General features: G+C 45.8%; 1 protein-coding gene across 1 annotated transcript in view; it reads left to right on the plus strand.

The window, feature by feature from the left end:
• The window catches only part of LOC139062661 (uncharacterized), a 77,351-nt gene extending 67,690 nt beyond the window's left edge, over nucleotides 1-9,661 (plus strand). Inside the window, exon 2 of the mRNA XM_070544174.1 lies at nucleotides 5,682-9,661. Within this exon, the coding sequence (XP_070400275.1) occupies nucleotides 7,598-9,661 (2,064 nt within the window). The 5' untranslated portion in view covers nucleotides 5,682-7,597. The remainder of the gene's footprint in view (nucleotides 1-5,681) is intronic.
• The last annotated feature ends 5,241 nt before the right edge of the window (nucleotides 9,662-14,902 follow it).

The raw sequence follows: 14,902 nt of genomic DNA on the forward strand, positions 1-14,902 counted from the left end.
CCTTTGTGGAGATAAAACATCAACGTTGCAAAGCAAACAGTCAGTGTTAGAGTCGTGCTGCTTATCAGCAACACGAATGCGTGGTGGAGTTTCTAAAGGAGTTGCTAATGCTAATAGTTAGCTTCTACTAGCCTAGACGTTCTCTGCTGTTTCCTGGACGCCAGACCAACACCAGCCTTCCCCGTCATGAGTCAGGACGGGGGAGTCTGTCACGCCTTTCTAATCCTAGAGTTTCACCGTCTATTTTCCATCACAGTGGTTCCCAAACTTATTTAGCCGTGCACCCCCTTCTATGTCCCGACCATGTCGACGCACCCCCCAGCCCCCACATCAGGCCATGGCTATATATTTATATTTATGAAATATATATATATATATATATATATATATCAGGCATCAAGCTAAACAGCCAGGGTAAAAAAATATGATCGACCTTTTTCCCCATCACTTTCATTTTTTAAATAGTAATTAATAAACATTCAATACCATTACAATTTCCTTTGATTTAATTTTAAATAAATATTTAGAGTGCCCAGGTAGCACATAAACAATGCAATTTTACGGTTTTCTTAAAGTAGGAACGTTTAACCTGTGCGGCCAGAGTGCTCTCCTTCCTTCTGCTCTGCGTAAACCTGAACTGGTCACCTACTTGTGCGTAATCACATGTCTATAGGGGAAAATATGATAAAGCTATAGTCATGAGGTTCACTTTTGCCTCAGACCGACTTATTGCTGTTTTATGGTGTGGCTGAATCTGCGATCCGCTGCCACGCGGACTGGAATAACAAATGCTGCACTAACAGGAGTTGTGGTTAGGTTTGGAGTCACTGGCTGGAGCGGACCCGACTTTAATACGTCATCCCAAAATAGAAGCTAATATCTTAATTTGACCTGGAATGAAAAATGTTGTAAAACCTCTTAAAAGTTTTTATCACAGAGGATCAGCGCTCATTTCCGTCTTCAGTCTGACGGCGCGCCGGAGTTTGCGCAGCATGCCCGCTTATTGAATCTGTGTGTGTGCGTGTGTGTGTGTGTGTGTGGGGGGGGGGGGTGGGGGGGGGGGGGGGGAGCACAGCTCCATGAGCCCCTCCAGTCACCGCGTCTCGTTATTGGCGCTATTTAAACTTCTGCCCAGCCCACATGTGTGTGACAGACGCACTCTGAACTTCAGATCTTCAGCGCGCTGTTAATAGCCTGAATGGGAATCATTTCTTGATTTATTTTGTTACATCCACAATGTTCTGTGTGTGAGGTTTACAATGTCAGAACACCTGCATGAGACAGGGTGTTAATTACAATCTGCCAGAATGACTCACCACCTTCAGGTTCCTCCAACGTCGTTAAAAATGATCAAATACGGAACATATCGGCGTGCGCAGGCCAGAGTGCTAAAGCTCGGCGCATTGTTATTATGAATCTAGGGCATATGCGGATGACACACACACACACGCACGTGCAAAAATATACTTGTTTTCAATTACATTTATTGTGCCCACTTACTTTTTCTTAGGCCCACCCACAAATGAGTTTCTGGCTACGCTAATGGTGACATATGACAGACTTCTCTGAGCTCCGCAGCCATTACACTTTTCACCTCGCGCACCCCCTAGCGGCAGCTCGCGCACCCCCGGGGGTGCGCGCACCAGACTTTGGGGATCCCTGTTCTATCAGAAGCAAAGGCAGCAAATAGGTGTAGGAGACAATTTGCATGTTAATCTTAGAATGACCGATCATTAAAAAAATAATTAGTAAAAACTTGTTTCTCAGTGATGGACTTCTTTAAGCATGGCAGGATTAACAAGCTAACGCTAACACCGCCTTAAAACATCTTCTAACAATAAGTCACCCCCTACCAGAGTATTACTCCACTCCCACTTCCTGTTTGAAAAATGCAACAAATGCTGTTGCCAAGAGAGCCGCTAACAAACACACACACACACACACACACACACACACACACACACACACACACACACACACACACACACACACACACACACACACACACATGGACGTAATTTTCACTTTAGAAGTGGGGGGGACACGGGGGTGGGGTATCTTTACAGTATGCTCTAATGGGAAACAGGCTTCAACACAGACAGTTGTTTTCTGCTTGGTCCTAGAGCTCAACCAGTGTCAATTTAATATAGCGTAATGTTGTTTTTGGACGGTAAAAAGTGCAGGGGTAAAAACTTGACTTTAGAAAAAGTGTGGGGGGGGGGGGGACATGCCCCCCCTGTCCCCCCCAAAAAATTATGTCCATGCACACACACACACACACACACACACACACACACACACACACACACACACAGGCTCACAACTATATTGTGGCATCATATGGTACCAGCTAACATTCTAGGGTACCTGTTAGCCAATAGCGATGGCAGATTTAAATTCAAATGTAGTGCAGAGTTTTTACCTGACAACGGCACAACACTGACAGTTTCGGGGCGAAAATTAAAATTTTAACTAAAATGCACCAAAGTGCTAAACTATTGACTACACGTGTCTGCAGCACGATTAGACACGAATTTATATAGTTTATCAGGAAAAAAAGTTGATTTGGGGGTGACTAGCTCTTTAAAAAAAGTCATTGCTGTTCATATGATTTTATGACTTCACAAAGTTTGTACAAACTCTAATAATTATATGGACATTTGCTAGCTGTAGCACTCCCAGAGCAGCCGGGTGTCATGTTTCATGTCCCTGGTCTGTAGGTGCCCCCTATGTCCCCCTGTTTATTCTTGTGTGTATTCAGTTTTTTCCAGTTTTTTTTCAGCTCCTAGGTTCCTGCCCAACTGTTTCTGTTTATTTTTATATCAATTTATCTTCCAGCTCCTTTAGGTATTCCTTAATGCCTTGGTTTAATCAGTTTCAGGTTCCCTCGTGTTTCTGTTTTATGGTGTTTTTCTCTCACTGTGTCTGTTCTTCAGTTGATTACTCTCACCTGTCAGTCATTAGCAATCAGCACACAGCACACCTGCTCGCTAGTCTCTCCCTTCACCTCCTTGTGTCATTTAAACTGAGGCGAACTTACCGTTAAGGTAGGCGATTGCCTTGGGCCCCAAACTGCTAGGTCTGCCCCTGTATTTAAATCCAGTTAAGTTCTCATTCCATTGATGATTCTTTGATGTTGCTCATGCCAGTTCTCTGTAAGGTTACATCTAATTATTTGTGCCTTTGTGTACCCGTTGGCACTGTCAAGCTGAAGAAAGAGTACTCCAGAGGCAGCTGACGGGTACCGGCAGTCCAAGAGGAACGCAGCTTGGGTGGTCGCCAAGGCAAAAACCCGGGCATGGGAGGAGTTTGGTAAGACCATGGAGCAAGACTTCCGTACGGCTTCGAGGAGATTGTGGTCCACCATCCGGCGCCTCGGGGGGGGGCAGTGCGCTACCAACACTATTTATAGTGGGAACTGTGTGCTGCTGACCTCTACTCAGGACATTGTGGATTGGTGGGCAGAATACTTCGAAGACCTCCTCAATCCCACCGACACGTCTTCCAGTGAGGAAGCAGAGTCTGGGGACTTTAGGTTGGCCTCTCAAATCTCTGGTGCTGAGGTCACTGAGATGGTTAAAAAGCTCTTCTGTGGCAAGGCTCCTTAAGGCTCTGGATGTTGTGGGGCTGTGTTGGCTGACGCGGCTCTACAATATCGCGTGGACATCAAGGGCAGTCCCACTGGACCGGCAGACCGGGGTGGTGGTCCCCTTATTTAAAAAGAGGGACTGCAGGGTGTGTTTCAACGACAGGGGGATCACACTCCTGAGCCTTCCTGGTAAGGTCTATTCAGGGCTTCTGGAGAGGAGGGTCCGTCGGATTGTTGAACCTCAGATTCAGGAGGAGCAATGTGGTTTTCGTCCTGGCCGTGGAACACTGGACCAGCTCTATACCCTTAGGGGGATCCTGGAGGGTGCGTGGGAATTTGCCCAACCAGTCTACATGTGTTTTGCGGATTTGGAGAAGGCTTTTGACCTCGTCCCTCGGGGGGCCCTGTGGGGGTACTCCGGGAGTATGGGGTACCAGGCCCTCTGATACGGGCTGTTGGGTCCCTGTATGACCGGTGTCAGAGCTTGGTCCGCATTGCCGGCAGTAAGTCGGACTCGTTCCCAATGAGAGTGTGACTCCGCCAAGGCTGCCCTTTGTCACCGATTCTGTTCATAACCTTTATGGACAGAATTTCTAGGCGCAGCCAAGGTGTGGAGGGCATCCGTTTTGGTGGCCTGAGGATCAGGTCTCTGCTTTTTGCAGATGATGTGCTCCTGTTGGCTTCATCAGAACGTGATCTTCAGCTTTCGCTGCAGCAGTTTGCAGCTGAGTGTGAAGCAGCTGGGATGAGAATCAGCTCCTCTAAATCTGAGACCAGGTGGGAGATCAGCCCCCCCCCCCCCCCCCCCCCCCCCCCCCCCCCGTAGCGCTCATTGATTTGGATAAGAGTAGAATGCCTTCTCCGGGTCAGGGATGAGGTCCTGCCCCAAGTGGAGAAGTGTAAGTATATCGGGGTCTTGTTCACAAGTGAGGGAAAACTGGAGTGTGAGATTGATAGGTGGATTGGTGCTGCATCTGCAGTGATGTGGGCGTTGTACCGATCTGTTGTGGTGAAGAGAGAGCTGAGTCAGAAGGTGAAGCTCTCGTTTTACCGGTCGATCTACGTTCCTACCCTCACCTATGGTCATGAGCTTTGGGTAGTGACCGAAAGAACAAGATCGTGGATACAAGCGGCCAAAATGAGTTTTCTCCAAAGAGTGGCTGGGCTCTCCCTTAGAGATAGGGTGAGAGTAGACCCGCTGCTCCTCCACATCGAGAGGAGCCAGTTGAGGTGGCTCTGGCATCTGGTCAGGATGCTTCCTGGACACCTCCCTGGTGAGGTTTTCAGGGCACGTTCAAATGGGAGGAGACCTAAAGGTAGACCCAGGACATGTTGGAGGGACTATGTCTCTCACCTGGCCAGGGAACGCCTTGGGATTCCCCCGGAGGAGCTGGCCCAAGTGGCTGGGGAGAGGTGAGTCTGGGCCTCTCGCCTTAGGCTACTGCCCCCACAACCCCATTCCGGATAAGTGGATGAAATGGATGGATGGATGGATGGATGGATGGATGGATGGATGGATGGATGGATGGATGTTTACCCGTACCTGTGCTCTGGAGTTAAACATTTCAAAATAAGTGTACCTGGTCACCTCTTGAATTTACCTGTGTTTGGTAGTGATCGCCAGGTGAAGCCACATGAAGCAGCAGATCACCGTGTTAGTACAACAAAGAATCCCACTAACATTACAGCTGCCAATGTAGGAGCTAAAAGCAGTGTTTTGTGTACGTGCATGTTGACATGTTGCTTATCAATGCCAGCCGTTTATCAGGCAGCCCAGCTGCTGAGTACATGCTCCAAAAACATGTTGATCTGTCCAGCTTATGTAAGTTTCAACTACTTTTGACCATATTAGGATGTGGAAGTAGCACCCCATCATTTCTCAGAATCAAAAGGGAGGTGGGGGTTGAATAGTATAACTGATGCTGCGTGGTGTAGGAGAGTGGGCTTTTGCAGAAGGATCTCCAGCCGAGGTGTTTAGATCGAAGCTGGACGCTGTCCCCTGTGAAGTGTTGGTGATGTATGGATGAGTTGTGTAAATAAATGCCCCCCGCTGAGTTTGGACAAAACCTGTCTCTTTCTTGTTTTTGATAAGGAAAAAGAACCGCATTTGGCGACCACGAAGCGGGGAGTGGAGGTGTGCTCTTCGGATCGTTTCTCAGTCCACTGAAACTTGACTCCGGGGCCCTTATAGGTAAGAACAACTTTTGTTCAATTTTGGAGTTATTTCCGTGGATTGTGAAATGGTCTGGGAGAAAAAACATGCCCTACTCATAATTTAGAATAACAACAAGAGAAGGCGCTTGTCCAGAGCAGCGGTGAAATTATTCACACATGTGTGAAGTCAGCTGAGTCATTTTGATGACGGACAAAGTTTGTGACAAATTAAAAGCTGGGACAGCGAGAATTGGAATAGAATTTGACAGCTGATTAAAGTCCAGTGAGGACAAGTGAACGAGGTCGACAATTGAGATCCAGTAGGGTGCCTCGGTGAAGCCGGGCAACAACTGGGATCTGAGAAAAAGCGCTGAAGTTGTGACAGATAAGCTTGCCAGTAATTCGGTTGAATCCTCGGGGATTGGTAAATTTCATGAGTTTTTGGCAAAGATATGTTTGACGTCAGAGTTTGCAGCAAAGTGGCTGTAAACAACTCTAGAGCTCAGAAATTGTTTGTTTGTGTGAGTGTGTTTGTGAGAGAAGTTTTGTGGGTGGGACAGGCGTGTGAGATAAGCATGTGAGTGTGGAGGAGATAAGAGTGTGTGCGAGTTGAGAAGTGGGTGCGTGAGTTGAGAAGGTGTGTCAGGCGCCAGAGAATTAGAGGAAAAAAGAAAAACAAAGGAGTAATACAGATCAATATTGTTCACTGCAGTGCTAAATTTTGATGTTTAATGTTATACAAATTTCAAAGTCTGTGATCTTGTTCTGATTAGTCTTTAAACAGAAAACCAGAAGTTAAAATAATTAGTTTTAGAGTGACATATATATAAATAAAAATATATGCTGAAGTGCACAAGCATGATAACTATTTTTACCAGCTGGGTAATGTGAAATATGAGAAATATAGATTATGATTAATAAATAAATAATAATGTTCATGCGTGTTGAGTGTGTGGCATAAAATGATGCTTCGGTGTCAAATTGCTTTGAAGTGTGTTTTTCTTATCTCTATGCAAGTGTGAAAGCTTTGCTGTGTGTGGTTGTTTTACTCGTGAAAGGTCAAATACTCTGATCTTGTTTGGGCTGTTGCTTGGATGAACTGGAGAGAAGCTGATTCTTCTTCTGCTGATTCGGTCTCTCTTGTGGTTGACTTTTTCCTGTGTTGTGATGTTATAAAGCTGTATGAGAGTTGCTAAAATCTGAAGGCTGAATGCTCTTGGGTGTCGTCAGCGTGTTCGTTTCTCCGTAGACACCCTGAGCTGTCAGACCCAAGTTTAGACTGAGCAGAGGGGCCAGTCCAGAAGCGCAAAGCTCCACCTACAAGCTGTCCTCTCCATACACACGCACAGACACAGAAGTACAGAGGCGATCCCGCCTCTGACTCCACCTCTGTGTGTGGATAGGTTGGTGAGCCAGAGGGCGTAGAGAAACCCCACCCTGTGGGCTGAACTTTGCTCACACACAGCTCGGACCAAGGATACGGCTATTTTTAGCCTGTCACACAAGCCTGACTCTGCAGGACAGAAGATTTGAGTCAAACTCATCTTGCAGCTTAACTGCTGGAGAAATACATACATCAGGCATTAAGTTTTCTTTCAACAATAACTAAAGCTTTTTGAACTAACTTTACTTTAGTGTTACATCAGAAGAGATTTGATTTTAAGGCATTTACAATAAGAAGATAAATTGTTCAACATTTGTGTAAACAGAGCAACAACAGATTACTCAAGACCACAGCATCATATGTCACCAGTATCTGTTTCAACTTTCAATTCTTGTGTTATTTTCAGGAGATTATAAATAAACAAACTAGTCAACTAATCAAAGGAATAATAGTGTCACTGAAACTTCAAAATGTCTGTCACGCCAGCAGGAATTTTGGCAGCGAAGAATCCGGCTTTAGCAAAAGAGATAAAGCACATGTCAGAGAAGTGGTCAAAACGGACGAGAAAACTATGCAATCCGTGGCCATCTGAAGGCACTTTTGACGTAGTGGCGTGTGATAATTTGGAATTGAGAATTCAGGATCATAAAGCAGATGGATCCAAGAAAAGACAGCAGAAAAGAGAAAAAGAAATTCAGATCCTGGACTTATTCAGGAATGAAGGAAAGATTTACAGACAGAACTTTAAACATGCCATTCTTAAAATGAAAGACAAATTGGACAAACCCCAGAAGGAAGTGAAGGCCCCAGCAGAAGAGGGCCTGTATCCCCTTTTGGGAACCGTTACAATTACGGGAGATTTTGATTTGCGCGACACATTCGACAAAGGTCCTAAGGGCTTAGATGTTGACAATGCAATTTTAAAATTAACAACATCACAGCAATCAGATGAAGCACCTGGCAAAGAAAAGCATGCAAAAGGAAGTGAGGAAAGAGAATTCGAACAAACAACTCCACCTCGTGGAACGCATCCAAAATATTGCAGTACAGAACGTCGAGCGGTAAGGGAAGAAGGACGAAGGGAGATTGATTGTTTTGCAGAACATAAGGATTTTTTGAAAAGGCAACCGAAGGCTAACTCATACTGGATTGACCTTGAGAACAAGGATGAGGATGTACATGATGAGCTAAACGATGTTGACCAAATTATACAGGACATATCTGAAGGCCTGCGGAAATCCTTAAATCACATCACAGGCACACATTCAGATGAGGTTAGTGAGAACACCACTAGCACAAGCAAGGAGAAAAATTTCAAGCCTTTTTACAAACCAGGCATTCACTCACCAGAGCGTGGTGACCCAAATACAGGTCTGACTCAGGAGAAGGAAAAACCAGGTCCTAGCAGTGAAAGCCGTGAGCTGAGACCCAGACATGACTTAAAACCACCTATTCGATACACTAATGATGGTCAGTACCCAATTTTAATTAAGGGCACAAGAGCTAATTATATTCCCTGGCAGAGCCTCGACCTCACTGGTTTGGTTTCACGGCTGCCCCACATTCAAGATGGCGCTGGAAAGTGGATTCGGGCCTTCGAACAGGAGACAACTGGGCTAATGCTTGCCCTTGGAGATCTCAAAGCTATTTTGGCTCGAGTTGTTGGGACATCAGCTATGGGAACATTGCTAGCATCCAATGGAGTCCAATGGATGCCGGACCCAATGGCTGACGGCACGGAGTTTAACACATACAGAAATGCACTCTGGAACATACTAAGAGCAGCATATCCCAACAGGATTGACCCCAAAGCTTTGAAAGGTGAGCCACTTTCAGAGACTGAGAGTCCTGCGTCATTTGTTGACAGGCAGCTCAGACGGTGGAAGCTGGAGACGGAGGAGGGTCCTGAGGGGACGCCGATAATGACTTCTCTGTTCCGAACATCCCTGATTTCTGCTCTCCCGACTCCTGTGCGAGACAAACTGGAGGATGTTGTGGGACTGGACTCAATGCCACATGTGCAGTTCAGAGACCATGTAGTCCACGCAGTGGACCGCTATCGGAAAGACAATAACAAAATGATTGAGCAAGAAAAGTGCGCTCAGAGAAAACTCACGCAGTTGCACATAAATGATCTCCAGCACAAGGCGAAGACCCAGGCGGCAGTGGAGAAAAGTGACAGCAAGAGTGACAGTCAAACCCAAGCATTGCAGACAGCTTTGGCCCCGCCTCAAACTCCATCTCAACCGGTTATCAATGTCTACCCAAACCAGTATGGTAGACAGCAGCCCGGACCACAGAGACGATTTCCAAATCGTTTCCCCAATCGCTACCCAACCCGACAAGGCTGGGTGCAGCAGAACCGACCCCCACTTCCAGGTTCATGTTGGGGGTGTGGCCAGATGGGTCACCTGTATCGAGACTGTCCGAATCCAATTCCAAACCCTGAATGGTCTGGGCGTGGTCGTGGAACACGACCAAACCGGGGAAGAGGAGGTCCAGTTAATCCATGGGCAGCACAACAAGGATTCTAGGGATGCCCGGAGGGCCCTGGGGGGGAGGAGCAACTACCAATTTTAATAGCTAACGCCAATAAAGAACCAGTGATCAATGTTAAAATAGAAGGCAAATCGGTCCCAATGTTAGTAGATACTGGGGCAACCTACTCGTGCATAAAATCAAATTATGCAACTCATCTCCCCATGTCTGAGAAAAGCGTAAAGACAACAGGGTTCTCGGGAGCAAAACAAATAAACCCCTTAACAGTTCCAGTAAGACTAGCAGTTGATGACAGTGAAATCGTAATTCCAATTCTGATTTCAGACCAAACTCCAGTTAATCTACTAGGAAGAGATGCATTGTGTAAACTAAAAACAAAAATCTGGTGCACACCAGAAGGAATTTATGTAGATAGCTCTGGAATAAACTTTCAAATGACTGCTCAGACAGAATACGCTAAGGTCTACTGGCTTGGTGACATTAACAAGCCAGTCTCAGAGATGTTTCAACAGTGGAAAAAATTTATTGAAGCTCAAATTCCAGAAGCTACTGCACCGTTCAGTGACTATCACTGCACAATGACTTATGATCCATCATGCAGTAGAATCTTTGAAGAAAAATGGGACAAAGAAACAAAAGACTTGCACGTTAGGCTAGTGTCACAATACATCGTGATAGGACAGCAAGGTGCAGCTGTGAATGTGGAAGAAAACCCATTTATTGAAAAATGGCACACTGTGCCAGAATCAGCACCACACATTACCTTAATGGTAAACAAAGGCTTTGGGTCAAGAGATCTTGGACCAATGATGTTAACAGCAACTAAAACAGAGTGGCAGAAAACAGATAACCCGCTAATCTATACTACAAAAAATGCAGAAATGATTAAAATTCTCTGCGGCGGCACCATGATGTCAAAACCACAGGTTGTAACAGTCGCAAACAAAAAACACATGCAAGGTGTAGCAGAATCAGAAACAGTTCAAAACAAGTTGAAAGCCAACATGCTAAAACAAGTTCCAGACCAGCTATGGTCTAAACATGACACGGATGTTGGACTGGTAACATCGGCAACTCCAGTTCAAGTGGAATTGAAGCCAAATGCAAGACTGCCTTATCGACCCCAATACCCACTAAAGCCAGAAGCAGAAGAGGGTATAAATGCAACTATTGAAGGTCTAATTCAAGCAGGAGTACTAAAAGAAACCTATAGCACATGTAACACTCCAATTCTGCCAGTGCTAAAAGCAGACAAGCTCAAGTACCGACTGGTACATGATTTAAGAGCTGTAAATGAAGTGATCACTGACTTTGACGCAGATGTGCCAAACCCAAGCACATTACTGAGTAACATTGATGGGGAAGCTAAATACTTCACGGTAATTGATCTGTGTTCAGCATTTTTTAGCATCCCATTGGCCAAAGAATCACAATATCTTTTTGCTTTCACGTTTCGTGGGAGACAGCTCACGTACAGAAGGCTACCACAAGGGCTAAAACACAGTCCACACATCTTTAATCAGATTTTGAAACAGAGCCTCGAAGGCATCGAGGTGAACAGCACTGTGATTCAGTATGTTGATGACCTACTGATTTGCGCACGAACAATCGATGATTGTCATCGTGACTCCATTAAAGTCCTACAGAAGTTAGCTCGGGGAGGACACAAAGCCTCTCTAACAAAGCTTCAGTACTGCCAACCACAGGTAGAGTACCTAGGGAGAGTAATCTCCCATGGGACTGTCGCCATCTCACCAGAACACGTGGAAGGTGTGAGCAAAGCTCCACAACCACAAACTGTCGGACAAATGATGACATTTCTGGGAATGACTGGTTTTAACTCCGAGTGGATTGAAAACTATGCTGAAAAAACCGCACCACTTAGGGCACTGATTAAAGATGCTGGAAGTGAGTCTTTAAAATCGACTCTAAAATGGACAAATGAAGCTAAGATAGCTTTTGAAACCATCAAACAAGACATGCAAACTGCGCCAAGTTTAGCAACACCTGACTACACAAAACCATTTTTGCTGTACGTCGCAAACAGACATGACATGTATGCCTCTGCAGTGTTAATGCAGGACACATGCAGTGGACGTCGGAAACAACCTATTGCGTACTACAGTGCAAAACTTGACAATGTGGCACAGGGATGGCCCCCTTGTTATCAAGGATTGGCTGCTTTGCATTATGCTTATGAGAAAGCCTCAGTGATAACAATGGGATATCCTGTGACCATCTACACACATCACAAAATATCTGAACTAATCAACCGAGGGAAGTTTGTGTTAAACCAAGCAAGATGCCTGCAGTATATGCCACTACTGACATATCCTGACGTTGTCATAAAGAGGTGTACCGCAGCAAACCCTGCTAACAGTGTTCCCTTTGAGTTTGAAGGAGAACCACATTGCTGCATAGCCGAGGTATCTAGATACACTAAGCTAAGGCCTGATTTGGAATCTACCCCTTTCGACCAATCTGATGTCACCTATTTTGTTGATGGTTCATGTTTTAGAGACTACTTAGGAAACCATGCAGCGTTTGCTGTTGTGGAAAAAGTAGATGACAGATTTGAAACAGTAAAAGCTGAAAAGTGTAACCAACCCTGTTCTGCGCAGCTAGCGGAACTCAAAGCCCTGACCGAAGCTTGCAAGTTGGCAAGTGGCCAGGTAGCAACTATTTACACTGACTCTGCATACGCCCATGGTGTTTGTCACCTGTTTGGAAGTGTGTGGAGACAAAGAGGTTTTAAGAAGACGGATGGTACACCCATCCTTCATGGAAAGCAGATCAACGAGCTGATCTCAGCAATGATGCTTCCATCGAAACTGGCCATTGTAAAGTGCCCTGCGCACCGCAAGGGTAACTGTGATGTCATCAGAGGCAACAATGCAGCAGATGAGGCGGCAAAATCTGCCTCCAGGTGTGAAGAAGCCATTTTGACACCTGTAATATCATTAGAACCTGTAATAACACCAGAAGACATCATTTTGATTCAGGAAAAGGCAGAGAAAAGCGAGCAGCAGTGTTGGAGAAAAAGAGGTGCAACAATGGACTCAAGCGGCTTGTGGAGGTCTCATGAGGGCTTGATCGTTGCACCTGTCTCCTTGCTGACGATGCTAATCTCGGAAAGCCACGGTCCTGATCATTGTGGTCGTGCAGAGGTGCTGAAAAGACTTAACAAACAAGGTTACTGGTCACCATACCTAAAAGCCATGGTTGAGGAAGTAATAGATCAGTGTGACATTTGTGCTGAGAACAATGTAAAAAAGGGCATCACAGTCCCAGCGGGACACATTCCAGTGCCCGAAGGTCCTTTTAAACATTTGGTCATTGACTATGTTGACATGATTAAGTCTGTGCATGGGAAACGGTACATGCTGGTGATCATTGACAGATTCAGTCGGTGGATCGAAGCTGTTCCCTCTAAAGATCTAGGTTCAGAAACAGTGGTAAAGTTTCTAGTCAGAGAAGTGATTCCTCGCTTTGGTATCCCGTCGGAAATAAGCTCGGACAATGGTCCTGCTTTTGTTGAAAAAGTCCTTAAAGGTGTGTTGCAACAACTAAGGATAAAGCAACGATTAGGATCAGTTTATCACCCCCAGAGCCAAGGGATGGTCGAGCGAGCGAATCTGACGTTGAAGTCTAAAATCTGCAAAATCTGTGCTTGTACTAACCTTAACTGGGTTGATGCATTGCCGCTTGCCTTAATGAGCTATCGCATGCAAACTAACAGAAGCACGCATCTTTCACCTCATGAGGTCCTAACAGGCAGGCCAATGCCAGCTCCTCAGCTTAGAGGACCCCACAAGGGGCCTTCGCTGGAACAGCTAGAACTTGAATTCAAAAGCTATATCAAGCAACTAACCAGCATCCATAAAGCCATCTATTTGCAGGAAAAGAGAAAGGAGCTCGTCTCTAGCGCAGGCGCAGACGGGCCGGTAGTTCCTGGAGACCAGGTGTACATCAAAGTTTTCAGGAGGAAGTGGCACGAACCGCGACGAGAGGGTCCCTACAAAGTGGTTCGAGCAACGCCAACAGCAGTCCAGGTCGAAGGAGGATCGACGTGGCATCATCTGACGCACTGCATGAAAGTCAAAGACAAAACTCAGGGCAGTATTGTGCCTAACGTAACAAACCGGCATGATGGCCGGAGGAGAGAAGGGCGTGCTAGGCCTGATGACAGTTCTGTTTTGGATAACACTAGGGGGTCTGATGATGGTGCTGGAGGAGGTGAAGATGGAGACGATGGCCGAGGAGCGACTCGTCGACCCATCACAAGAGCATACGCCAGACGACTTGGCCAACGACGAGGCAGCATACCATGATCAAGTTAAGTACAATTCAGCAGGCCGGATGCAACATAGGTCGGCATCCCTGCCTGCATTCGACGTAGCAATTGTTAAAACTGGTGATATAACCACAGTTCCAAGTAATGTTTTAACTACTAGCGCTACTGCTACTGTGATCCCTGATGTTTTGACTACCACAGCCCCTGTTGGAAAGGTGAGGGCCGACTGGAGCTCTTCCTCTCTTTTACAGCTAGTGACTCCACTGATTTCAAGATCTAAAACAACGCCGATTAGCAAGCTGAGAAGCGTAACCGCTAAGCCACCTGTCAGTACTACAACTCCCACAGGAGGTGTAGCTGTGAAATCTGGCTTTCCCACTGCAACCTCTGGTAGTAACCATGTTCGTAATCTCACTCAGAAAGGACAAAATGAACAAGAAGTGACCAATCGCAAAGCTGTACCTAAGACACTATTTGGGCCAATTAGACCTAGGTCCGGCGGTAACACAGGGCCTATCTCCCCTAGAGCGAGCAGACATTTGGCTATTGAGGATAGGCTTTGGGATGCAGCCATGCAAAATAGTTGGTATAAATGGGCTTTGTATACGACAAGAGAAATGACTCCTAATGACTGCATAGTGTGCGCTCAAGCACCCGGAATGTTACCTGAGGTTGTTCCGGAAAAGTATACTTCTAGTGAGTGTGCCATTACACAACAACGCACATGTAAGACTAGAAAGGTAATAGAGATAAATAAAAAGATTCCACCTCTTCTTAAGATGCCATTGTGTGGATTCCAATGCAGATTGCTCCATGGTACACGAGATAAGTACAAATATGTTGAAAAATATGCAGAATATAACATCCTAGAGGAATGTGCTGAATTTGCGATCCAAACAGACCAAAATGGTCCTCCAACGGACTACAAAATTGATTATAGTGCTGATTATGAATGTTTTGCAAGCGGAGGTTTCGCTGACGA

This window comes from Nothobranchius furzeri, chromosome 14 (assembly GCF_043380555.1).
Source record: "Nothobranchius furzeri strain GRZ-AD chromosome 14, NfurGRZ-RIMD1, whole genome shotgun sequence".
In the NCBI taxonomy this organism is placed as follows: domain Eukaryota; kingdom Metazoa; phylum Chordata; class Actinopteri; order Cyprinodontiformes; family Nothobranchiidae; genus Nothobranchius; species Nothobranchius furzeri.